The 24,845-nt window shown below is 53.0% G+C and overlaps 1 protein-coding gene and 1 pseudogene across 1 annotated transcript; both read right to left on the bottom strand.

The window, feature by feature from the left end:
- Nucleotides 1–1,239: 1,239 nt before the first annotated feature.
- Nucleotides 1,240–6,676, bottom strand: LOC109460064 (large ribosomal subunit protein uL15-like; annotated as a pseudogene).
- ABCD1 (ATP binding cassette subfamily D member 1) lies at nt 6,325–24,542 on the bottom strand. The gene is made up of 10 exons (XM_019755106.3): nt 23,256–24,542; nt 20,189–20,369; nt 14,767–14,909; nt 14,516–14,684; nt 13,828–13,922; nt 10,985–11,130; nt 10,462–10,607; nt 8,189–8,273; nt 7,811–7,936; nt 6,325–7,626 (listed from the first exon to the last, which is right to left on the bottom strand). The coding sequence occupies exons 1-10, from the start codon at nt 24,162–24,164 to the stop codon at nt 7,419–7,421; spliced, it is 2,208 nt and encodes a 735-aa protein (XP_019610665.2). The 5' UTR covers nt 24,165–24,542; the 3' UTR covers nt 6,325–7,418.
- Nucleotides 24,543–24,845: the final 303 nt, after the last annotated feature.

Here is a 24,845-nt window from a genome sequence, read left to right as displayed (position 1 = left end):
GGGAAGTTTTGGGCGGAGAGGGGAGGTCTTTTTGGCGGTCGCATTCTGTGGGTGATGTTCGAAGTGCAGGAATGCAGAGACCCGATGCCTAGCTCTAACTGCCTGCCTTGTTTTCCCCGTGAGAGACACTATCTCCATAAAATCTCTATGGGAACCTGACGGACAGGAGGTATTTTCTTCCGTATCTGCTTCCTGCTGGGCAGAGGCGTAGAGCTGTCCCTACCTATTGAGGATTCACGGAATTCTTGCCCTATCTGATCTTAGATGCGAGGAAGGGGTCCTGAGGTCCGCCTGGAAGAGGGCGTTGGCTTCTTTGGTTGTGGCTGGCAGTCTTGCTGGGGTATCCTCTGTATCCCCAAAGCCCCTGAATGAGGAAAAATAGATTTTAATTAATAAATCTGTCAGCTCTATAGAGCCTGTGGCCGTTCAACCCGTCATTCAGGTGGCAGCAATTGTCCAGGAGCTGGGCCCAGAATGGGTTGGAAAAACATTAGGCTCCAATGATTACAATCAACAAGTATGCTGGCCTGGGGGAATGTTAAAGCCTATTTGGTCTCTGGGATGGAGTTATCCAAGAGTTAGATCCGGAATGGCTTGGGGGATGTTGGGAAGTCAGAGGTTTTTAAGTAGTTATCAGAAGCAGGGGTGAGAGACATCCTGTGACTCAGGCTAGGAGCAATCTTTAGTCTAGGATTCAGAAACTGATTAGAAGAGGAATGAAAGCCCAGGGCTAAGGAGCTAAGACACTAGGGAAAAGGAGACTTAGTAAAATTTCTGTAGTAAGGGGGCTCCCATATGAAGTTGATATTTTCTTTTTTTTTATAGTAACCGTCCTAATGGGTATGAGGTGATATCTTGCTGTGGTTTTGATTTATATTTCTCAATGATTAGTGATGTTGAGCATCTTTTCATATGCTTATTGGCCATCTGTATGTCCTCTTTGGAAAAATGTCTGTTCAACTCCTTTGCTCATTTTTCATTGGGCAATTTGATTTTTATTGTTGAGTTGTAGGAGTTCTTTGTATATTCTGGATATTAACCCCTTATCAGATATATGATTTGCAAATATTTTCTCCCATTCCGTAGAAAGCCTTTCACTCTGTTGATTGTGTACTTTGATGCACAAAAGTTTTTAAGTTTGATGTAGTCCCATTTGTCTACTTTTGCTTTTGTTGCCTATGCTTTTTTATTTTTTTTGAAAAACACCTGAGCATTTAATGAACTCCCTTCCATGTGGCTTCATGATACCAGGACACAGGCCCCTCCAACACCCTTGATCTTCTTTTAAGCTCTTCTACTGAAAAATTTGGCCTGCACGATGCCAGCCTGCTTTGGGAGCTTTCCCTTCCCCAGAACTTTGTAGTAAGTATCCTGATTGCATCACGTCAATGATAGGAGCAGCTCCAGTCTTGTTTTTGGCAGCATTTGCCCGTATCTGTTCTCTGACCAAGGTCCACAGTTTATCAAGGTTGACAGTTGAGCCGAAGCTCTGGTTACTGTTTAAGTGGTAATGCCTCATGGTACCACCTTTCCCAAAGTAACTTGGGTGATAGTTGTTGAAGTTGATCCTGTGGTGATGTGTGCCACCAGCATTACCTCAGCCTTCCGGGTGCTTCTGGTGCTTGCCAATGTGGCCATGGCCATGGCTCACATGGCCCCGAAGTTTCTGGGTCTTCCTCAGTCTGGATGGTCTGTTGGCAGCCAAGATGAAAGAGCTTGTTGCCTATGGTTTTGGTGTCATTTGCAAGAAGTTATTGGCCAGTCCAACGCCAGGAAGCTTTCCCCCTGTATTTTCTTCTAGAGTTTTTATAGTTTTAGTTATTACAGTTAGGTCTTTAATCTATTTTGAGTTGATTTTTGTATATGATGTAAGATAAGGGTCCAACATCATTCTTTTGCATGTGAATATTTAGTTTTCCCACCACCATTTGTTGAAGAGACTGTCCTTTACCCCATTGAATGGTCTTGGCTCTCTGTTAAAGATCATTTGACCACATATGTGAGGGCTTATTTCTGTTCCATTTGTCTATTGTTTGTCTTCATGCCAGAACCACACTGTTTCAATTCCTGTAGCTTTGTAATATGTTTTAAAATCAGGAAGTGTGAGTCCTCCAACTTTGTTCTTCCTTTTTAGAATTGTTTTGGCTCTTTGAGGTCCCCAGAGATTCCATATGAATTTTAGAGTGAATTTTTCTATTTTGAGTCAATTTTTTGATAAACCATATTTTCCTAGAAACATGCCCATTTTGTCAAAGTTTCAAACTTATTAGCATAAAGTCTTTTGGTTTTATTTTATTATGAAATTCGGTAAGTCAAAATAGATGATATTGCTTAATATCCAGCTATTTTTGACCTATAAAAATGGCAGTTTCATCTTATTCAACCTAATCCACACAAAAGAGTACACAGTACTTGTATGAATTGTTTAGAGAATGATGAGAAAGTGATACACATATGTCTCCACTGCCAGTGGGAGGACATTTCCAATATCTTTGAAGTCCCCACGTATTGTTTTTCTTCCTTGACAGACGCAACCAATATTCTTTCCTTGCTTTTCTTTATGTTTGTCCTAAATATGAACTATCTCTAAATGATATATTATTTAGTTTTGTATTTTTTGAACTTTATATAAATGGAATCATACTGGATGTATTTTTCTGAAACTCGTTGTTTTCATTCTATATTATATTTGTGACATATATTCAAGTTGATGCATATTGCTATAATTCATTCATTTTTCTTGCTGAATAGTTTTCCGTCATCTGACTAACATAGTTTGTTTATTCTCCTGTTCATGGACATTTGTGTTGTTTCTGGCTTTTGCCTGTTATAAACAATGCTGCTATGAGCGATTTGTGCATGTCAGCTGGTATATTTGTGAAAGAACTTCTCCAGCAGTGACATTGTTATATCATAAACGTGCAGTCTTCAGCTCTACTAGAAAATGCCAAATTGTTTTCCAAAGTGGCTCTATCAGCGTACATCCCCCTCTCCTGCCCCACAGTGTATGAGTTCCTGCTACTCCATAGCACTGCCAACACTTTGTATTGTCAGATTTTCTAATTTCTGCCAATCAGTGGGAATAAAAGGATACTTCACTGTGGCTTTAATTTTCATTTCCACAGACCTTCTGTTTTCATTACCCAGAGAGTAAAATCTGGTCCTTCTATTTCACCACCCCCACGATACATGCACACATTTTTTTCTTCTGAGATGTCCCGTGCCTCCAATTCTTGTGCAAACCAGTCCCTGCTGCTGGCCGCCTCCCACCGTTGTTTCAAAAGTTTGCTCTGGTCCCTAAATTAGTTATAACTCCTCCACCCGTCTTCCAGCTTCCAAAATTTTCTTGGTAGTCACTCCTCTCCCTTTCTTTGGTGAATTTATTTCTTTTTACATGTGTCATCCCCTTACTGTCACTTTTGTGTGTTTTGAGAAGCAGGGACCACACAGGTGTTCAAGCTTCCATGCTTACCCCAGTCTTCCATTAGGTTTGAAATGGCTGTTGGGTCTGTGGTTATTTTCCTCTTTTCCTTCCAAGCATTATTTATGTGTATCTTCTCTCTTTTCATTCTTGCCAGAGGCTTGCCTATTTTACTCATTTCAAAGAATCAACTTTTGGTTTTATTGATCTTTCTTTTTTTCCATTTCGTTCATTTCTGCTGTCTTTGTGATTTCCTTCCTTCTGCTTTGTTTGGGTTTATTCTACTGTGGTTTTTCTAACTTCCTGAATTGGTGCATATCTTTTTCATTTTTTAAATAAGGTTTTCTCTCAATCTCTCTCTCTCTCTGTCTGTCTCTGTCTCTCTGTCTCTCTCTCTCTCTCTCTCTCTCTTCTTTTTTTAGATATTTGGTTTTCTTTTTTCCTTAGATTCAAGTATCACTTTTTTTAAAATTGGGGAATATTGGGGAACAGTGTGTTTCTCCAGGGCCCACCAGCCCCAAGTCATTGTCCTTCAATCTAGTTGTGGAGGGCGCAGCTCACTGACCCATGTGGGAATCGAACTGGCAACCCAGTTGAGCTTGCGCTCTGACCAACTGAGCCATCCGGCCACCCTCATCTTTTTCATTCTAAGGCTATACATTTCCTCCTAAGTACTGCTTGAGCTACACCCCACAAGTTTTCATATGTAGTTTTTTCATTGTTGTTCAGTTCCATTTTTAGATTTTCATTATAACTCTTCTTGGACCAATTATTTGGAAGTCTATTTTTAAATTTAAACTTATAAATTAAAATTTCCAAACCTAGGAAGACTTAATTTTAGTTTTATTATCGATTTGATTTTGTTCTATCACAGTTTGAGAACATGATCCGTATGATGCTGATTCTTTTAATATTTGCAATCTAGGACATGGTGAATTTTCGTAAATGTTTGACGTGAACTTGAAAAGAATATTTTGAGATGTCTGTTAAGCAAGCTTGTTCAATTTTCCCTATGTTCTTACTAGTTTTGTCTGCTTGAGTTGCCAATTATAGTGAGAGGTGGTGTAATATATTGTGGTGAATTTACTGATTTATTAATTTTTCCTTTAACTGCTTTTTGTTTCATATGCATTTCAGGCTCTGTCATTCGGCAGGTGCACACATGTTCAGAATGGTTAATGCTTCCAATTAATTCTTTCTTTAATTATTATGCAGTGACCTCTTTAATTCCTAATGATTTCTGCCCTGAGGTCCACTTTGTCTACTGTTACTTTCTCTTCACTAACTTCGTTTTGGACAATATTTGCTGGGTTTGTCTCTTACAATCTGTATCAATTAAGGTTGGGTGGCAGACCACAGAACCACTCTAGCTATTTAAATTTCAAACAAAAAAAGAAAAAGAAAAGACAGGATGTTCAGGTAGGGATGACTTACACAATCTGGGAAATGGAGGAACGACTCCCCACCCTCCGATTCAGCACCTTTCCTGGGATCAGTAACAAATCCTAACCTCCAAATTTGGATAAAACGTAGTCTAATTCCCATCCCCCCGAGACCAAGCCCCTTCTCTTCAGGGTGTCTATGTAGATTTTTAACCACCACCTGCCTCTCTGTTGCCTGATGCCCCATTAGAGGATCTCCAGGCTAGAGCTTGTCCGTGCTGCACACTCCTTGGGTCAACTGCCACGGGGGCTGCTGGCCCAGGCCTAGCAAATGCTAACCAGGTGACACCTTCTCTCAGACCTGACCCTCCTTCAGTGAAGGGTGTCATCACCCACCTGGCCACTCAAGCCAGAACCCAGGGATCACCTTGACTTTCCCCCTCCCAACCCCCAGAGTATGACCCCCTACAGTTGTTGGTTTTCTTCTAATCTCTTTCTAATCCATCCAGGATTTCAGGCCTCAGCTCATTTTGCACTGCCTGCTTTGAGTGGTGTGTTCGCTCATCTGTGCCTCTCTCACATAACATACAATTAACCCTTTTAAAGTGTACAATTCAGTGGCATTTAGTACATTCACAATGTTGTGCAACCATCGCTTCTATCTAGTTCCACAACATTTTCATCACCCCAAAAGGAAACCTTGTACCCACTAACAATCACTCTCCATTTCCCACCTCCCTGGCCCCCGGCCCCCACTGACCTCCTTTCTGTCTCTGTGGACTTGTGTACTCTGGACATTTCATGTGAATGGACTCATACCATATGTGTCTTTTGTGACTGGCTCTTTTTCACGCAGCATCATGTCTTTGCAATTCACCCATGTTACAGGATGGGTCAGAACTTCATTCTTTTTATAGAGATGTGCCTCCCTCCAAACAACCGGCTTTAAGCACAGCTCCATGTGGTTTCCACTGTGCTAAGAATTCTTCAGTCCTTTTTCCTTGCCTCCCAAATAAGCCCAGGCTCCTTAGCATGGCCCCGGCCCCTCCTTCCCCCTGCACTTAGCATTAATATCCTGCATCTTGCTCCTGATTCATCCCTGGGCCTTTGCACAAGCGTTCCCTCTCCTCTTAGAAGGTCTAGAACCACTTCTTCCCCACTGCCCCTTGCCAGGCCAGATCAGGACCCTTCTGCCTCCGTGTGCCCCCCACCAGCCCATTTTGCAGCTCGCTGTTTTTCCCACACTATCTCTCCAGAAGCTTCTCATACAGGGACCAGGCATTGGTCTCCTCCTCCCACCCCAGCATCAGGTCCAGGCTTGATCCAGAGTCCTATTTGGGCTCAGCCAATATTTTTGAGAGGTTGCAAGGTCCACGTTCCCACCACCATGTCAGTCAGAGAATGTGCTGAGCTGTCTTCAGGTGGGGGGTGTGGGCCGAGGTTCTTCTCCCCGATACCTGACCAAGCCCCCTCCTGCCCCTCCTCTAAACCACGCCAGATAAAGAGGCCAGGAGGCAGGAATGCACTTTCCACGGAAGGTTTTTACTGAGGGACTGAGGGAGGCTCCCCGGCCCGACGGCTGAGGGTCCCCCTCCAAAAGGCACACAGCGGCAGCAGCGGGGTCTCCCTCTAGGACAGGGGCTGGCTTTGCAGAGACAGTTTCCCCAGCTGACCCCTCTTTGGCACTGAGCTGGGAACACAGGTGCCCGTACTCCCGGCGGCACCAGTATCCATCTCCCCCTCTGGCTGGCCTGGGCCCCCCTGGTGGCAGCTGGCAGTGTAGGCTGGTGGAGCCACAGGCTGGCTGGGGCTGGCTCAGGGGCTGGGCCACCTGTGGAAGGACCACAGCCTGGGCTGCCTCCCCTGCTAGCATGGTGCTCACATTGGCAACCGAGAAGGCTACAGTCAGGAATCCAATAAATTAGCGTGTAGGGACGGACAGGGGTAGGGACTACATTCTTATTATCGCTTGCTGAGAAATGCTGTGCAATACTTTCTCCCGAGGGCTCTTCGGCACGACTGGCAGGGAGAATGGGCAGACAAGGGACCCTGTCTGGCCATGGGTCCCTTTTGGCCGTTTCTATGGCAGGAAGGGCATCCCGTGGGATGGGAGCCTTGGTGGCCACTTGGGTGGTGGCAATAGAGGGATGGACCATAAGGCCTCTGAGGGCCTGAAAAGGAAGAAATAAGGGGGACTTCGGTCTCAGGAGGGCAGTGCCCCACAAATGCAGAAGCTCGGCACAGACTGGCTGGCAGTGTGAGCTGGGACTCACCTCCTACACCTCTCCCCCTCCCCAAAGAAAAGAAAGGACTCAGTTACCCTGCCCAGGAGGTCACAGTTATGGTGGGGCAGGGTTGGTGCAGGCAGCAGGGTAGGACTTTCCATGTCTACTTGCCTGAGGGCAGGGGCACGGGGGTCGGGCACAATGGTTTCACTGGCAGTCTTCTAGGCAGGGCAGGCCAGTGGCCGGGAGGCCTGGGAGGAGGGAAAGGCATGCAGCAGGGTGGGCCTGTGGTGGGGCTGGGTGCGAGTGGGTGGGCAGGTGCTGCTGTTTCCTTCATATGATCCGAGGGCTCGGGGAGGGGCAGGCTGAGGGCCCAGCGCCATGGCCCTGTCAGGTGGCAGCACCCTGGAGGACCCTGGGGCCTTGGCCCAGGATCTGGCAGAGCTCCTGGAGACGCCGCTGCACCTTGGGAATGCCTGCCAGCTGCTGCTCAAGCCGCTGCTTCTCCTCAGTCAGGCTCAGGCGGGTGGCCGAGTCCAGCTTCTCGAACTTCCAGCCGCCCTCCCCATCGAACTGCAGCAAGTGTGTGTGGTACTTCCTGGGTCAGGAGAGGGGCAGGGATGGAGGTGCAGAGGCTGTTCAGCAGATGCTTGCTGGGCCTACTGGGGCCCTTTACCCCTCAATGGCAGCACCATCCCCCCCAGCTGCAAAACCATGTGGGTGACAAATGTGAGAAGGGAGCTCCCTTCCCTCAACTCCAGGCAGGAAGGAAGGGTACCTACCACAGGGAGGGCCGGTGGGTGATGGAAAGCAGAGCGATGCCTGCGTCCTTCGCCGCCTGGAAAATTTTGCCTTCCACATCGATGCTCACGGCGCTGGTACATTCATCCAGGAGGGCGTACTTGGGCCTTGGGGGTGGGTACCGAGTGGATAAGGCGGGCTGTGGACCCTCCATTGCTGATGTTCTGGCCTAATCCCAGCCCCCTCCCACTTTGTGGCATAATCCCTGCTGGAGCCTGGGATGGGACCTTCTAATGGTACTGCCTTCCCCCTAAGGAGGCCCCAGGGAGCATGCGTGCTGAGCTGCCTTTGTCTCTGCCGCTGGCTGGGAGAGCACCCAGTACTCGAGGGAGCCCTAGTACCCTGGACAGCCCACTCACTTGTGATAGAACATGCGGGCCATGCCGATTCTCTGCTTCTCGCCCCCCGACAGAACGTCCTTCCAGTCACATACGGCCTCCCAACCTGGGCAGGGGACAAAGGGACTCTGTTCACCTCAACAAGGGCCCAGGCCCAGGCTCGCTGGGGGTGGTGGGCATGCTGGGAGGGGCTGGGAGATGAGTGACAGTGGAAGGTGGCAGCACATTTGACTCCGGAGAAGGCCAACCGCTGGATACATGTGCTCTGGGTACTTGTCTGTCTGTAGGTGATACTTCAATAGTCAAAAGAAGTTGGGACCAGAATTGTGTCCCCTCCAAAAGAAGATATATGGGAGTCCTAACCCCCAGGACCTCAGAAGGTGACATTTGGAGAAAAGGTCTTCACAGAGGCAATCAAGTTAAAGTGAGTCACTAGGGTGGACCCTGACGCAATATCATAGGTGTCCTTATAAAATGAGAAAATTTGGACACAAAGACACGCATAGAGGAAAGGTAATATGAAGAGACAGAGGGAGAAGATGGCTGTCTACAAGCCGAGGAGAGAGGCCTGGAATAGATTCTCCCCCAGAGCCCTCAGAAAGAGCCAACCCTGCCGACACCTGATCTTGGACTGCTAGCCCCCAGAGCTGGGGGCTTATCCATTGCTGTTGTTTAAGCCCCCCAGTTTGTGGTACTCTGTTACGGCAGCCCCCGAGAACTCATACAAGACCTAACAGGGTGCCAATGAAGAGCCAGCCCCAGGATGGCTGGAATGGTCTCTGCAGAAGACTTCTCACCCTTAGGCACTCGGATCTTTGTGTCCCTGTTTGGTGCCAGCACCTCAGCAAGGCTCTGGAAGCTGTTAGAATGAGCAGGTATGTGGGTGATTCATCAGAAATGGCTCCTCGCCTCCTACAGCTACTCTGCCTTCCCATTGGCCTAGAAGTTTTGGTAGGGCACGTGGTACCCACAAAAAAGACTACATTCCCTAGCTTGTCTTGAGGTGGTGTGACTATGTGACTGAATTCTGGCCAATGGGGTATACGTGTACGTGTTACACATGTGGCAGCTTCTGGAACTTTCTTTAAAATCAGACGGCATGTACCCTTTGCCCCTTCTCCCTATTTCCTCCGTCCTATGGTCTGGGGTGTGATGTGATGGTCGGAACAACCATCTGGGATCATGAAGTGACTCTGGGAACAGAGGCTGAACAGAGCAGAGCGCCCCCCACTTCCTCAGGACTTTTATGTCACAGTAAGATAAAGCTGTGTGACTTGAGCCACTGCGGGGGAGGGGGGGTCTGTTATAGCTGAACTCAGTGCTAATAGGTTGTGATGGTCTGCCTCAGGGGTGCCCTGGAGGACAGGAGGAGGGGTACACTCCCAGCCGCAGGCTGGCTGGAGCAAAAGAGGTCTGGCTCATCCAGGGGGAAGCTGGGGATGAAGCTTCAGCGTGACCATGGCAACCACAACTTCACCACCTGTAGCCCCCTTTCTGCACAGGCCGCAACACCTGGGAAGCATCGGCAGGCATGATTTCTACACTGCTGGCGCTGAGGGGAGGGACTTGTACCCATTCGCTTCCACAGGTGGAGAGAGCCCAAGAGATGCGGTCTTTGCTTAAGGTCAAGCTGCCCCTAAGTGGCAGAGGCAGGAAGCAGGACGCTGCTGCTCAGATTTCACTAAGACTATCAGCTCAGCCCCGCCCTGGGTTCCACCATCTCCTCCTCACCTTCAGGCCCAAAGGGCATTTGCAGACAAACCAGGTAAGCCCCTGACCAATGCCTTCTCTGGCTACCAGCCTGTCCCTCCCTCATCTCCTTCCCAGGGGACAGCACCTCCCAGGCTCAAGCCAGAAACCCCGGGGTCTCCTCCACACCTCTGCTCCTACCTCTTACCACACCACAAGCCCTCGGTGCTCGCTCCTCCCTGGCTGCCCAGTCCACACCACGCCCATGGTCTGTCCTCTTGCTGAAATTCCAAACTGACCTGTCACTTCCCTGCTTAAAGCCTTCCAAGGGCTTCCTTTCCCGGCAGGGCCTTCCCCACCCCCAGCTCTGCTGGATGCCCCCTGCCTGCGTGCTGGGCCTCTCTTCCCTTGCACACAAGCCACCTGGGCCACCGGCTTCCTGTCAGTCCTCCCTGTTAGGCGGGGCTGGGGCTCTCGGGGCACCTAGCACTTTGGTCTCCTGGACGTAGGGGGCCAAGAGGGAGGCAGGGGCTGGGGTGGCAGCAGGTTCCCGGATGGATGGCTCACTCCTTCGTGCTGAGAGGTGAGCTGCCCCAACCCCCTACCTCCTTCCCGCTGCAGGATGTGGTTCAGGTGCACGATGTCCAGAATGGCTTCCAGGTGCTCCTCCGAATAGCCCTTCCTTTGCATGTCCTCCACGGAGTCCGGGTAGATTACCTGGTCCCGCAAGGAGCCCACGGACATGTAGGGCCTGTGGAAAAGTGGCATGTCCACGGAGGGAAGGCCGGGCCCTGCTTCCCTGCCGATGCCCTGTGCCTGTGCAGGCTCTGGGCTCCGCCGTGGGCTCTGGCTGCTGGAAGCGGGGCTGACTCGAAGCCCACAGACCCCCGCCACAAATTGCGCCATAGTGCTCACGCCCTCCTACGAACACCACACTCACACACACCCTGCACCCAGAGTGCGCATACACACACACAGCACAGGAAGGCACGTGATCACACACACACACGCTCACACACCATACATACAGAGACACATGCTCTGCCGTCTCCTGGGTGTCAGGCTCCATAGGTGGGAAGGAGCAGAGCTGGGGGCCCTGGCTCCCTCCCTTTCCCCTGCATCGCTCACCTCTGAGGGATGTAGAACATGCGCTGGGGCGGGGGCTTATAGAGCACGCCGCCATATGTGGGCCAGAGCCCGCCAAGGATCCGGAACAGAGAACTCTTGCCGCAGCCGTTGGGACCCGTGATGAGCAGGTGCATGCCCTCTTCCACCTGTGGAGGCAGTGCCATTGTATCCAGGGTGGCTTGGACCTCCTTCCTCTCACCTGTGGCCTTCCTGACAGCCTCTGACAGCTCCCTGTACCTAAGTGCATGCCGAGGCCGGCAGGTAGGCCCTCCCAGTAAAGAACAGCAGGGCCCAGGCGATGAGGTCCAGCGTCCAGAGCTCTAATCAAATGCCTGTTTTGGGCCCTGGCCTGTCCCCTAAGGCCCCAACACACACCAGAAGGCATGGTGCCAGCAGGAGAAGGGCCTATTCTGCCATAGCCACATGAATGGGTGCGTGCCCCAGAAAGCCAACGTCAGCCTCTATCCCATGCCATCCGGCTTCACTGGGAACCCAAGCGTTTTGGCCTCCCCAGCAGAACCGCTTTCCCTTTAGAAGCTGCCCCTGGAAGGCGCTTTCTTTAGAGCATCTGTCCTTCATGGCCCTCTCACTGTCCCCACAGTGCTAGGGTGCCACGGAGATGCCACAGGGACCCCCAGACTGTCAAGAGCCTCAAGCTCCCCAACAGCCTATCACATGATGCCCACTGGCTGATGGAAAAAGGCCAGCCAAGCTGGGGGTGGGGGTGAGAGTAGGATGGGTCAGAGGGCAGGGAGACTGCTGCCCTCGGCTGCCTACTGGCCTCCACCATCCTTGGAAGATCTATAAGTGTGGCCCATGTGAAGCCATCCCTAGCTTGCCTCGGTCGGTGTTAGGAGTTGAACTGTGTCCCCCCAAATTCATGTGTTGGAGTCCTAACCCCCAGGACCTCAGAATGTGATCTTTCTTATCTGGAAATAGTCTTTGCAGATGTAATGATTATACTTCAGTTTAGATGAGGTCATCCTGGAGTGGGGTGACTCCTAATCCAATGTGACTCACATTCTTATAAAAAGGGGATATTTGGACACAGAGCCACGTACACAGGGAGAATGCCATGTGAAGACAGAGGCTGAGATGGGCATGAAGCCAAGGAACACCAATGATGGCTAGCAACCACCAGAAGCTGGGTGGCCTGGAATGCATTCTCCCTCACTGCCCTCAGGAGACACCCTGGTCTGGACTTCTGGCCCCCAGAACTGGAAGAGACTCCATTTCCATTGTTTGAGGCCTTCGATTTGTGGTCCTTTGTTAGACTATAAATTCCCTTGGGCTGGGCCTGGGCCTCCCTCCGTCCAGATGTGTGAGGGCTCCCCTGGCATCGGGCTCTGGGAGAGCTGCTTTGGCCCTCAGCCAGTGTCACGGCTGCCTCCCTCACCTTCTCCCCTGCGTCTCTCCTGCCATCCTTCTCACCCCACCACCCGGCCTATCATGGCCAGGAACTGCTCGCCTTCCCCAACATCTCCCAGCCTCAGAGCTCAGCTCCACCACCAGCTCCACCAGGCCAGAGCTCTTGCTTAGTCCACGCCCTGCTTTTCCACCTGTCACCCCACTCCAAGCCTGGCCTTGCTTCCTACCCAGCTGAGCCCCTGCTCACCAGGGCCTCTGGTTTTTGCCCACTTGGGATTCCACCCGGCCTGCCTGGAAACCATTCACCTTGGATAAACCAGCCATCGACGGCTCCCCCTACACCCCAAGAGAAACCACTGCTGGGGGCGATAGGGATCACCCCACTGTCCTGTGCTGCTTGCTGTAATGACATGTTCCCAGCCCCCAAATGGCTCTCAGGGCCCCTCTCAGCAGATCAAGGAAAGGAGCCCCAGGCATTGCCCTGCACATTTGCTTCTTCCATTTACTCCCTGCCCGCTCATGGCTCCTGCTGACCCACGCCTTAGCTAGGTACACATGGCCCCTTCAGGACCTGGCCCCAAGGCCCCCAGCTCCTCACTCCTGCCACCCCACTGCCTTTTCCCCGCCTGCCCTCTGTGGGAGGCCTTCTTCATCATGCTGTGCACCTGCCTGAAGGCTCCTGGGTGAAGCTTCATCTACTCTCTGCTCTCTCTGGGGATGGTGACCACCCTTCCCATGGTCCCTGCTGGACCCTGGCAGCTATCTAACTGGGGAACTTTGTAACACGTTAGGGCTTCCCAGAGTGGGGCCTCCCAGAGGGCAGGGGACACCCAGATTGCCCTCTGGTTTCCAGTGCCTAGCCTGGAGCTCAGAGAACAGTGGTTGAATGAATAAATGAATGAATGAATGACTCCCTCTCACTTCCCCTGCCCCCCACAGGTCTCTCATTTACTCCATCACTCCCGAACCCTATCCAAAGCCCTGGTTGGGGACACAGGTGACAGGTGGATGTTCGTCAGCCACCAAGGCTTCCTTTCCACACACATACGCACTGGGGGCTTCTTGAAGCAGAAGGGTGGGACCCCAAGCCCAGGTCAGTGGAGGGCAATCTCTTTTACTACAGTTCGAGTTGCACCAGAGTCCCCAAGTCCTGGGCTTCTGGGGGACTGGGGCGGGGTGGGGGTGTGGCTGGTGCCGATAGGGCCAGGAACACTCGCGTGACTCTTGGCCAATCCTGGTCATTGCAAGTCTCTTTTATCAGCTCTGTCTCCATTGCCCCACAACTAACAGTCAAAGACACGTTGGTCTTTCACTTTGACCTTAGCCCGCCTGCCACGTAGATATGGGGACAATGGCTACTGACAACACGGGCAGGCTGGCCAGGCTAGATGCCAAGAGCTGGGATGTGCAGATGCAGAAGGCCAGGCCGTGGGCCCCAAGGCTCAGCCCAGCCCAGCCCAGCCCGCTCAACCTACCCTGATGTTGAGGCTGGCCACCACCACCTCTCCCGTGGGTGTGATGATGGGGATATTGTCACAAACAATCCCCTGCTCCACGTCTATCACTCGGCCTGGGGACAGAACACAAGGAAGGGAGACATGCCCTTTGCTTTTGGTATCTTCCACGTGACCCCACCCCCAACAGCGTGCTGGTGTGTGCTTCAAGGCCCCTTGGGAGTACGGTGGCTCTTCCTTCAAGTAGACCACCCCCGTCCCGGTGCCTGGGGCTGTGCTCTGGGCAGGGGAGGGTCGAAGCCACTTCTCCGGCCTCTGGACCCTGAGGTATAGAGACCCCTCCTGCTCTGCAGCCCTCCCTTCCTGGCACCATCTTAATGGCAGTTCAAACACTGCAGCCCGTCTTCCACAGCATCCTGGCCCCTGCCGTGGCCTTCAACTTTCTCTTGCTGCCCACAAGGGTGAGCGATCCCCCTCCACTCAGGGACCCTGTCTCCCTTTTTTCGCAAAGAGAAATCCCGGCCAGGGTACCTGGAAGGAACTGGCCAGCAGTGACTGCTCTGGGAAGGAAAGTGGTCGGAGCTACGACTCACCCAGGAACCGCTCCTTGGGGGCACAGCTCAAAGATCCTGCCCTCCCAGGGCCCTGGGAGGTGCCTGCCATGGTAGGGTAGGGATGAGTGGGACCTCTGTTGGGGCGATGCCCTTACCTCGGATCTGCAGTGGCCCCTCCACACGGACACCAGGCCTGACCACAGCCCCGGACCCTGCCTGAGCATCCTCCGGCTCCCCGGGCCTCTTGAAACGGCTGTGCTGGACATCTTCAAACACCTGGAACATCTCATGTACCCGGGCTGTGTAGCCGGCCAGCTCTGTCACCTGTGGGGAGGGTGGCTCTGGCTCAGCCCCTGCCAGCTGCGGGGGATGGGGGGCACGGCAGGGCGGACACTGTGGGGAGTACCTCCTTGTAGGATGATATGATCCGCTCAATGGCATCCGCAGCTGCCGTGAGGAGGTTTCGGGCGATGGTGAAGGCTTCCGTGCGCTCACTCACCAGCTCATCCTCCTTCATCTCCAAGGCTGCCTTCTTGACGGCCTCTGAGTCTGTGGCGCACAGTGGAGGGGAGGGGCAGGGGCAGTGAGAAGTCAAAACTGACCCACTGGGGGCAACACAAGCTTCTGCAGCAAATGGTGCTGGGACACAGGTATCCACATGCAAAAGAATGGCCGCTATCTCACACCACACACCAAAACGAACTCAAAGGGGAGGACTGGCCTGCACATAAGAGCAAGACTACAAAACTCTTATGAGAAAGGAGGGGTAAATCTCTGTGACCTGGGATTAGGTATGGCTCCTTAAATATGATACCAAAAAGCACCAGCAACAAAAGAAAACAGATCAGTGAGCTCCATCAAAATGAAAAAACTCTCGGGCACCAAAGGAAACCATCAAGAAAGCAAAAAGACAACTTACAGCCTGGGAGAAAATATCCACAAATCATATGTCTGATAAGGGTCTAGTATTCAGAATATATGAAGAACTTTTTCAATTCAACAACAAAGAGACAAACAACACAATAAACAGTGGGCAAAAGAGCTGAACAGACATTTCTATTGTATATCTAAGACATAGACTCACGGCCAATAAGCTCATGAAAAGATGGTCAACATCACTGGTCATCAGGGAAATGCAAATCAAAATTTATCACTTCATAACCACTAGGAGGGCTATAATTAAAAAGAGATAAGAAGTATTGGTGAGGAAGTGGAGGAATTGGATCCCTTATACAGTGCCGGTGGGAACATAAAATGGTGCAGCTGCTGTGGAAAACGGTTTGGCAGTTTCTCAAAAAGTTAAACATAGAGTTACCATATGACCCAGCAATTGCACTCCCAGGTATATATCCAGGAGAAACGAAAATATGTCTGTAGAGAAACTTGCACACACACGATCACAGCACCATTATTCATAACAGCCAAAAAGTGGAAACAACCCAAATGTCCATCAATGGATGAATAGATAAAGAAATTGTGGTGCATTTATACAATGGAATATGATTCAGCCATTAAAGTGATGAAGCACTGATTCATCCTACAACGTGGATGAAACTTGAAAACGTCCTCGTCGGTGAAAGAAGCCAGTCCCAAAGGGCCACATATTGTGTGATTCCATTCATATGAGGTGTCCATAAGACGCAAGTCCATAGTGACAAAAAGATTAGTGGGTACCAGGGGCTGGGGGATGGGGAGTGACTGCTAATGGTTCCGGGCTTTCCTTTTGGGGTGATAACGATGGTCTGGACTGAAATGCTGATGATAGATGCACAACTTTGTGAATATATTAAAAACCACTGAATTGAATAATTTAAAAGGCTGAATTGTAGGCTATGTTAACTGTATCTCAATAACACGGATAAAAGAAAATGAGCCACTAGGCACTTGGCTTTCTTTCTTGGCACAGCCAGCTCCTTCCCCCTAGACTGCCCCAGCCCTGTATCCTGAACTGTCCATAGCAGGCTCTCCGGGGCCACACCTGCACCTCGTCCTCTAACACCCAGAAATGTTGCACCCCTGAGCCCCTCAAGCATGACTATCCCCTTTCAAACCTCCATTACTACTCCGATTTGTCCCTCACTTCCCCCTGTGGCCTCCATGAGAATGGCCACCCTCGATGCCCTGACTTCTCCCCAGAGCCTGCTCCTGTCTTGACTTGCTTTGCTGTCTCAGTCTAGACCCCATGGTCACTCAGCTTCACTGTCTCTTGTCAATGGCCTTCACGCCCCTGACCCTAGGAACCCCCAGAGGGGCAGGTCTTTTGTACAAGGAATGTTCCGGAAATGGCGATGAGGAGCAACGGGAATGCTGACTCTGAGGGTACGGGGTGTGGGTGCATGAGCTGCACCCATTGGGGTACCCAGGGAAAGCTGGGGCTCCTGAGGCAGAAGTGGACATATGTTGATTGGAGGAAGGAGCTTCAGGGATATGGTGGCGGTGGGGGGGCAGGAAGGGGCAGGAAGTCGGCTCAGGGCAGATGGCCCTCCAGAGCAGCTCGGCTGCAGCGTGAGGTGGAAAGGGGGTGTGATGGTTGGCCAGAGCTCCTTGCATACCTTCTGGGCCCTGGCCCAGGAATTCAGGGAACTGGGGGGTGAAGGGGGTGTTAATCCTCACAGTCTAAGGTCCTGGGCTTTCCTTCCCACTGTGCCCCCAGGAACACAGCCCCCCACAGGCAGATGGACACAAGCCCTCCTACCAGGATGGGAAAAGGGTCTGCAGGTGCCTGGGGCATCCTGGCAACAGCTGGCACCTTCCTGGAGCCAGAACAAACTACCCGGGGGCAGCTAAGACCAGGGCCTTAGAGCAGGACACCAAGTAGCTATTCACGGCAAGGCCACCCCTCTGCTGGGTCCTCCAGCTTTGCTGGTCAGCAGGCCAGAAGGGCAAAGCCATATGCTCCAGTTGATAAGTGTCTGTATCCTCCCACTGGCCCCCAGTGGTCTCAGCCTCCTTGCAACACCGGGAGCAGGAACAAAACAGACAAAAATCCCTGCCCTCAATGAGCTCCCAGCCCAAAGGGGACAGAGAAACTATAAACCAGATAGATAGGTGGAACAGATAGGGCGTCCAGCGCTTGGGAAAGCAGGGAGGCAGGGAAGGGGAAGAGAGAGTCTGGGTGATAGGCAGGGTAGGCCTCACCTAGAGGGTTCCTGTGAGCAAAACTCTGATAGAAGGAGGGTGGGACCTCAGAGGACAGAGCGTTCCTGAGAGGGAGCAGCATGTGCAAAGGTCCTGAGGCAGAAGCCTACGTGGTGTTTTGAGGGAACAACAAGGAGGCCAGTAAGATGGAAGTGGAGTGAGCAAGAGAGACAGGAACATTTCACGTTTTTACACGTATAAGTGTCATGAGCCTGGGGATAGGAGTTCCTGCTTCTTTAATCACTCATGAAGCCTGGCCCAGTACAGGCTCCAAAAAACCCCAGGCCTTCAGAAGAGAGAGAGGCCTTGGGGACTAAATAGGCCGAGCTATGCCCAGTGCCAGGCGCAGAGGAACGTGGCTGCAGGCGCTTCCTCACAGAAACCATGGGTCCATCCCCAGGCTTGGGATCTGACACCTGCTGACTGAGTCTGGCACCTGCGCCTAAATCAGGGCCATCCTTTATGTATGGGCATCAGAGGAAAGTAACCAACCCCCTCTAATTCGATCCTTCCTCTTGGAGGTCACCCAGAGAGGGACAGACAGCTGAGGGTACAGAAGCCCCAAGGTAGAGCCGCCAATAGGGAATCAGAGAGACTTCTGGTTCCGAAACAAGTCAGGCTCTCTCTATAAATAACTGAAAAACCTCTTACTATCAAACTGCATAAAATAGAACGCCTTTGAAAGCAGAGCTGTGCTGGTAGGAAAGCAAGGCAAATTCCCAGGAGCCCACAGAGAAGCCAGCAGTCAGGTGCGCCAGTGAAATCCCCAGAGATGAGAAGACAGGTCGTATAGCCAGAGCTCTAGGTTCAGGGAACAAAGGTCTCCTCTAAGAATTAGTAATTATGTGTCTGAGGTTCAAATGAATACTACCTCCAAGCTCAGGAACCCCTCCTCCCCAAGCTGAGAAGTTAACATGAAAATGGCTTCCAAATGGTTAATTACTAGGGAGCTTGACCAAAACAAAAGCCAGTATACACTGGGGAATTGCACCCTCCGGTTAGGCCACTCAGGGTTCCCAGAAGTCTGGTTGCAAAACCCATAAAGAAAAAAATCTACCACGAGTGAAGCTGGCTTAGACACCCAAGAATTCAGATAACCCAATAGCTGGCTAGAGATTGTGGAATAAGTTATGATTAATATGACACACAGTATAAAAAGAGCAGTCAAAAAGGTGAGAAAATCAGACACTTGCTAAAACAGTTTGAAGCTTCTATTTGAAAAAAAAATTTCTATTTGAAAGAGAATCAAATAGAACTTGACAGAAATAGTCACTGAAATAAAAAAAAAAAATTAAATTAGACTCAGCTGAAGAGAAAACTGGCCAATGAGGGAGCAGGAAGATCTGCGGGAATCTCCTAGGATTCAGCACGTATTGTGCTAGATGGGAAATAGGAGAGTTGAAGAGCCAGAGGAAAGAGTGAGAAGTCCAGCACATGTCTAGCAGAAGTTCCAGAAGCAAGGAGTAAAACAAGAGCGAAGCAATATTTGAAACAGCTGGACAGCTGAGAATTGTCCAGAACGATTGAAAACAAATCTTAGTCTTCAAAGGCCATACAACGAGTCTCAAGCAGGATAAACAGAAACCCACTGGTTAACACTTCGAAGCAAAACTGCAGAATACCAGAGAAAGAAAAGTCTAAAAGTAACCAGTGAGATAACACAGGCTGCTGAGGGGAGTTAAGCTGATAACAGATTTTTCCAGCAGAGACAATGGAATATTGTCACTGGGCTGAGAGCAAATAACTGTCCGCCTGGACTCCCACACCCAGCTAATCTTTAGTTTGGGGAAAAAGGGTAAAATAAAGACATTTTCAGACAACAAAATAATTGTGAAGTGCCCATGATGACGAAAGCCTTGCAGAAAGAACTTCTGAAAGGTGTCTACGTGGACGAAGATAACTGGGCTGCGAGAAAGGACTGGTGAGCAGAGAAATCGGTAAACACGGGGTTGAATTGAAACATGCATTGACTCGATAAAGCAATAGCCAAGTATAAAAACATGGCAAAGCAAATTTGACACTGGGCTACATCAAACACATCAACGGGGGATGATCCTGGAGTTCAAGTGTTCTAAGCGTCAGAGGGAGGCGGAGCCATCGATTAATCTAGAGACACTAACCTTTGAAAGGGCAATCATGAAAAGACTGCAAATAGAATGTGTTGCAAACCAGTAGAGGAACAAAATGAGAATCCTGACCATCCAAATGCTAGAGTAACAGGTAGAACAGGCTTCCCAATCCCCCCAGGCCTCAGGGCAGAGGTCTCGAGCCTCTGCAACATGCCAGAGCTGTTTGAGGCATGGGAAAGCCAAGACCCATGGGTGAAGGGGCTCGCTCAAGGTACATCCCCATCCTCCCACCTCTGAGTCACAGTTGGGCGGAGGACAGGTACAGGTGTGCAAGGTGCACACGCCTGGTGAAGGACATGCAGTGTGTCTGAGTTGCAGCCCCTGAGCTCAGCTGAGCAGTACCAAGGAGTGTGAGATGCAGTAAAGAGGAGAGTCATGCACAGTGGAAGGCAACAAGGGACAGCACGACCTCGGGTGATCTCCAGGAAGCCAGCGAGGCCCTCAGAGCCTGGGCAGTGGAAGGGGCAGACAGGCTGGCTAAGCAGTGGGCCCTCCTGAACCTCCCAGCCAACTGGTCCAGGACGGGCCCCGCCTCCACCCCCTGGGTGTGCTGACTCTTACCTGTCTCTGAGTAGCCGGTGGCAGTGATTATGGGGACAGCCACCATGAGTAGGCCCGAGGCACTCCACACGTACTTCATGAGAAACTGCTCCAGCATGACATACCACAGGCGCTCCAGCAGGATGAGGTTGATTTGGGAAGCCAGGGCCTTGTAGGAACGCTGCAGCAGGGCCAGCTCCACCTGCCAGGGAGGGGTGACAGAGAGAGTTCAGAGGTCTCGTGATAACTACTATGGGGGTGACAGCAAGAGCCCCCAAGCGCCGCGTGCGCACTGCACGCACACGCGCGCACACACACACACACACACCATGCCATCTGATGGCCACGCCATTTGATGGCCACACCAAGGTTGAGAGCTGAGGGTTATGCCTGGGCTACATTTATAGTGGACAGGTCTCCAACTTGGAGGGGGGTGGTACAGGATTGTCTGAAGTCATGGCACTGGGGTACAGCAGTGTTGAAGGAGGGACTCACCCCCCACCTGCCGAGGCCCATTCCTGTCCCCTCTTTCCACGACCTCTTTGGTTGGGATGCTTACTATGCCCCTTTCTTTGCCCTGGTCAGCTTCTTGACATGGACCAAGGATAGTCACCTTGTCCGTTTCTTTGGGCAACTGCTGGGAGACTAACCTGAACTCAGCAAAGGGCAGTACAGGAAAGCAAAAGGCAGTACTTTATTTTGAAGAACTTGGTTCAACAGTCTACTTTGGCCTACTTAGGCCCCGCCTCCCCCTACCTTCCCAAGGTTCCTCTGGGTGAGAAACTTCCACTGTTTTCTCCCACTGAAACCTGAAGGGCATGCTCCCGAGCCAGCCCCGCAGGCCTTGCCCCCTAATGGACAGACCTGCCGTTGAGCCCTCCCTGCTCTTCCCCTTCCTGCACTGGCCACCATCTGCTAACTCAGGATGGGTACAGGCCTGAAGAAGAGAAAGCAGGAAAGGGAGTAGGACAGAAAGAGGCTTTCCCATGGCCGCAGCATCCAGACAGGCAGAGGGGCTGGAGGTGGCCGGAAGTGGTCGCAGCAAGGTGGCCATTGGATCATAGATTTCTTGGCTCAGTACAGGAACACGTATCCCAGCTATGCCTTCCTACCCCTGACTGACAACAGCTGCCCAGCCAAGTGCTTTCATACCCGACTCTGCATTTGATTCTCATCACATGCCACTGCACCTGTATTCTCATGTCCATTCTACACTAGGGCACTAGGACACTACAGAACCCAGAGAGACAAAGTGATCTGCCGAAGCTCACACTGCCTGAAGGTAGAAGTAGCGTGGAATTTGGACCACACTGGCAGAAGAACCAGACTCTTGTAAATGATGCTTTGACTTATCAAAAAAGGTTTACCTTGCTTTCAAGCCAATAAGACATTGTACGTATGCATATGTGTGTGTGCATGTGTCTAAATAACCCTCCTCATTGAAATCTCAGTAAGAACAGAATACTCTGCTGTCTGCCTGCCAGCTGGCCAATCACCTCTGCCCTAACCTGTTGGTCTGAGCCTGGGCCAGCGTCCATGGGTATGTCAACCAGTGGGACTGGCGTGAGCCACATGCCTGCACAATAAGGGCCATCAACCCACCCATGGGGGCCCGTCACCTCACGCTGCTTTCTAGCATTTTGGCCAAGGCCTAAAGAGACATGGATGCACACTGGGGTTCCCCCCATACCTCCCACCAGCAAATCCTCCTAGCAAACATGCTACTTCCTGAAGCTAGCCCAGAGGAAGTCCTTCAGAGAGCCGGTGATCTCCCGTCTGCTCTCATTATACAGGTCCTCCGCATGGCATGGTTCTGCCTCAAGCCCAATCCCGTGTTCCTGAAGTCAGCACGCCTCCTGTGAGCACCCTGACAATCCTGACTCGTGCTGGGAGCTGGCAGGAGTGCCAGCTGGGGCAGACAATGTAGCTGCGGGTAATGTGCCAAGCGCCTCACCCAAGGCCACGGCTGCCTGCCAAGGCCCTGCGGCCCGGCGTGCGCGAGAGAACGAGAGGGGGTTGTGGCTGCAGACCAGGCACTTTTACTCCTAATCTGGAGACCGATGCGCAGTCAGTGAGACAAGGTCCGGGGGCAAGAGGCCACCTGATCCAGTGAGGACACACAGGCCTTCAGGAGGTGGATGCCATTGCGCCCCTCCCCCAGAAGCACTTGGAACCGAAACCAGAGTTGCAGGGAGCAGGGCCGGAGGCAGCTGCAACCCCAGGCACGAGGAAGGGGAGGGGCTGGGGCGAGATAAAGGGAGCATTGGCCTGGAGTAACCTTTCCCAGCACCAGGCTCTCGGCCCTGCCTGGCCCCGGCCTCAGCCCGGCCCGCTGGGTAGCCGAGCCCGGTGATCCAGGCGGAAGGGCGGCCACGCCGGGGGCAGGGTGGCCGCTGGGCGGGCAGGAAGTGCGTCCCGCCGCAGTGGCGGCCGGGCCCAGCATCCCTGGCTCGGGGCCTCCGGGAGGCAGCTGAGCCGGCAGCCAGGCTGGCCCCGCGGGCTCAGGCAAGGGAGCCATTGACCTGGAGCGCCAAGCGCTACCACTGCTGCGGCCACCGCGCTGGGTGCTGCTCGTTAACCTCCGCTTGGGCTGAGTCATGCCCATAATGCCTGTCTGCCTGGCCGGCCAGCTCGGCTGGACGCAGGTCTTCAAAGGGCCTGGGGGCCCAGGAGGGACCGAGCAGCAGGCCACATCCCACCGTCCCCGCTCCTAGACAGCAGGAGCCTCCTCCCGACTGGCTGCAGGAATGGGGTGAGCCAGGAGCTCTAGCATCGCAAACCACTAGGAGCTGCAACTCCAAGGCCAGGACAACCTCACCGAGGAGGAAAGGAAGCAGAAGTGGCCTGGGGTATATAGGCAGCTAGCCCAAGGCAGTCCCCACCCAGTCTTCCTGCTTCTTCATTTCTGTGCCTAAGTCTGGGCTGCCCAAGGCCCTGGCCACCCCCAGGGTCCCTCTCCCATGGCCTGCCCACACCTCTGGCGTCAACACCGGCTAGCCCTGGGCTTTCTCTGCCATTCACCACTGCCTACTCCCGGGCTTCCCAGCCACATGCTTTCCTCAATGCTCAGCACCCCAACCTGCCCCACCTCGTGACCCCCATAGAAGGCGATCTCCTCTGAATTGGCCACCACTCGAGAGTGCATGTAGCGCAGCTCCCCCTTCCGCCGCGCCTCCTCTGCCACCAGCTCCCCAAACTTGGGTGAGAAGGCTCGCAGCACGTTAGCTGTGAGGAACACCACGAGACCAGCAATGGCTGAGGGCCAGGCCGTGCCAGCTCCACGGGAACGGGCCGTTTGAAGAAGGGTGTAGGCGGTCACGGCCACATCCAGGAGCGGCTTGGTCAGGTTGGAGTAGAGGTGGGCCACAGAGGCAGCAAAGGCCACCACATCTTCCGTCAGGGACTGGTCAGGGTTGCGGAGCCGCCCGTCCATGTTGCTGACTCTATAGTAGGTCTGCTGGGAGAAGTAGAGGCTGTAGGCATGGGCCACTAGACGGCTGCGGAAAGACAGCGCCAGCTGGCCCTCCAGGTAGCGGATGGCACTGTTGATGAAGGTGGCTGGGAGGGCAATGAGGATCCATTGCAGGAGCTGCCAGCCAAAGGCCTGAGGGTCCTTTCGTACGATGCAGCGGGCCAGCCGTCCATCCAGGCGGGCCACATATACTGACAGAAAAGTCCGGCTCACCAGGGCGGCCGAATGCAGCGCCAGCAGCCCCGTCTCCCGGCACAGGATCCTGGGGAAGAGCAGCCTCAGGAGCCACAAGAGTCGCTGCAAGAACACCCGGTTCACACCAGCCTTGGCTGCTGCGGCCACTGTGGCCCCGGAGGCATCCTGTGTGGACTCCCGTGCAGGCACCTGAGGGGCCCTGGCCGGAGCCAGGCATTGCCGCACCAGGGGGTAGATTTTGTGGGCTCCATAGGCTGTGAGGGCCAGGACCACAGCTGTGCGCTTCAGCGTGGTCACCCGCGAGGCCCGGGGGGTGGAGAGCACCGGCATGTCACCTGGGCTGGACGCACGGGGCTGGGACTGGTGCCTGAGCCAGCAGTCCAGGCAGGTGGCTAGAAGAGTTGTTGCTCTGACCTCGGCTCGGCTCGTTATCTAGGCAACTGGAAACCTTGCAGTGGTCCCTGAGACTGTAGCTCTAGGCCCCTGGGGCGCCCCTGGTGCTCAGATCCCTCCAGGGTCGCGGCCTCTTCGGGCAGACGAGGTGGAGGAACTTGTCAGTCTCCTTGCCCCTAGGGTCAGAGCCTCGAGAGGGCTCGGGCAGAGAGGGCGTCTCTTCCTCTCCACCTCCTCCTCCTCCTCCCCTGGTGGCGCCCCTCCCCGGGGCACCAGGCGCGTCCGTCCTCTCCGAAGCCTGGCTGAAGCGACAGTGATTCCGCCACCCGCCCAGAATCCCCACCCACCCACCCCTCCCCAGGGCCGAGTCGGGGGAAGGGGAGGAGGCGGAGGAGGGGCGGGAGGCGGAGCTCGGGTGCAAGGCTTCCCACCCCGTTCTTGCCCCACGGTCGGGCCCCGCCCCCTTCCCAGACCACAGAGACTTGGGAGGACCGCGCGGGCTAGAGAAGCGGCCCCTCTTGTTCCCGCCAAGGCCCCGCCCCTCTCCCTGCGCGCCCGAAGCGCCGCTTCTTCTCCAGTCCTGGGCGTTGGCGCCTCGGCTCGGGGAGGCGGGGTGGA

The sequence above is a fragment of the Rhinolophus sinicus genome, chromosome 18 (genome assembly GCF_057876585.1).
Source record: "Rhinolophus sinicus isolate RSI-liver-muscle chromosome 18, RSI-T2T, whole genome shotgun sequence".
NCBI classification, from domain to species: Eukaryota; Metazoa; Chordata; class Mammalia; order Chiroptera; family Rhinolophidae; genus Rhinolophus; species Rhinolophus sinicus.
This window is presented reverse-complemented; position numbering and strand designations above follow the sequence as displayed.

What these genes read in the sequence shown, in the direction of transcription:
- ABCD1 (XM_019755106.3), bottom strand. Translation starts at nt 24,164, where the DNA reads ATGCCGGTGCTCTCCACCCCCCGGGCCTCGCGGGTGACCACGCTGAAG. An exon ending in CATCCTGCAGCGGGAAGGAG is followed by an intron (nt 8,274 to 10,461) that starts GTAGGGGGTTGG and finishes TCCCCTGCCCAG; the next exon opens with GTTGGGAGGCCGTATGTGAC. An exon ending in ACCCACCGGCCCTCCCTGTG is followed by an intron (nt 7,627 to 7,810) that starts GTAGGTACCCTT and finishes CTCCTGACCCAG; the next exon opens with GAAGTACCACACACACTTGC.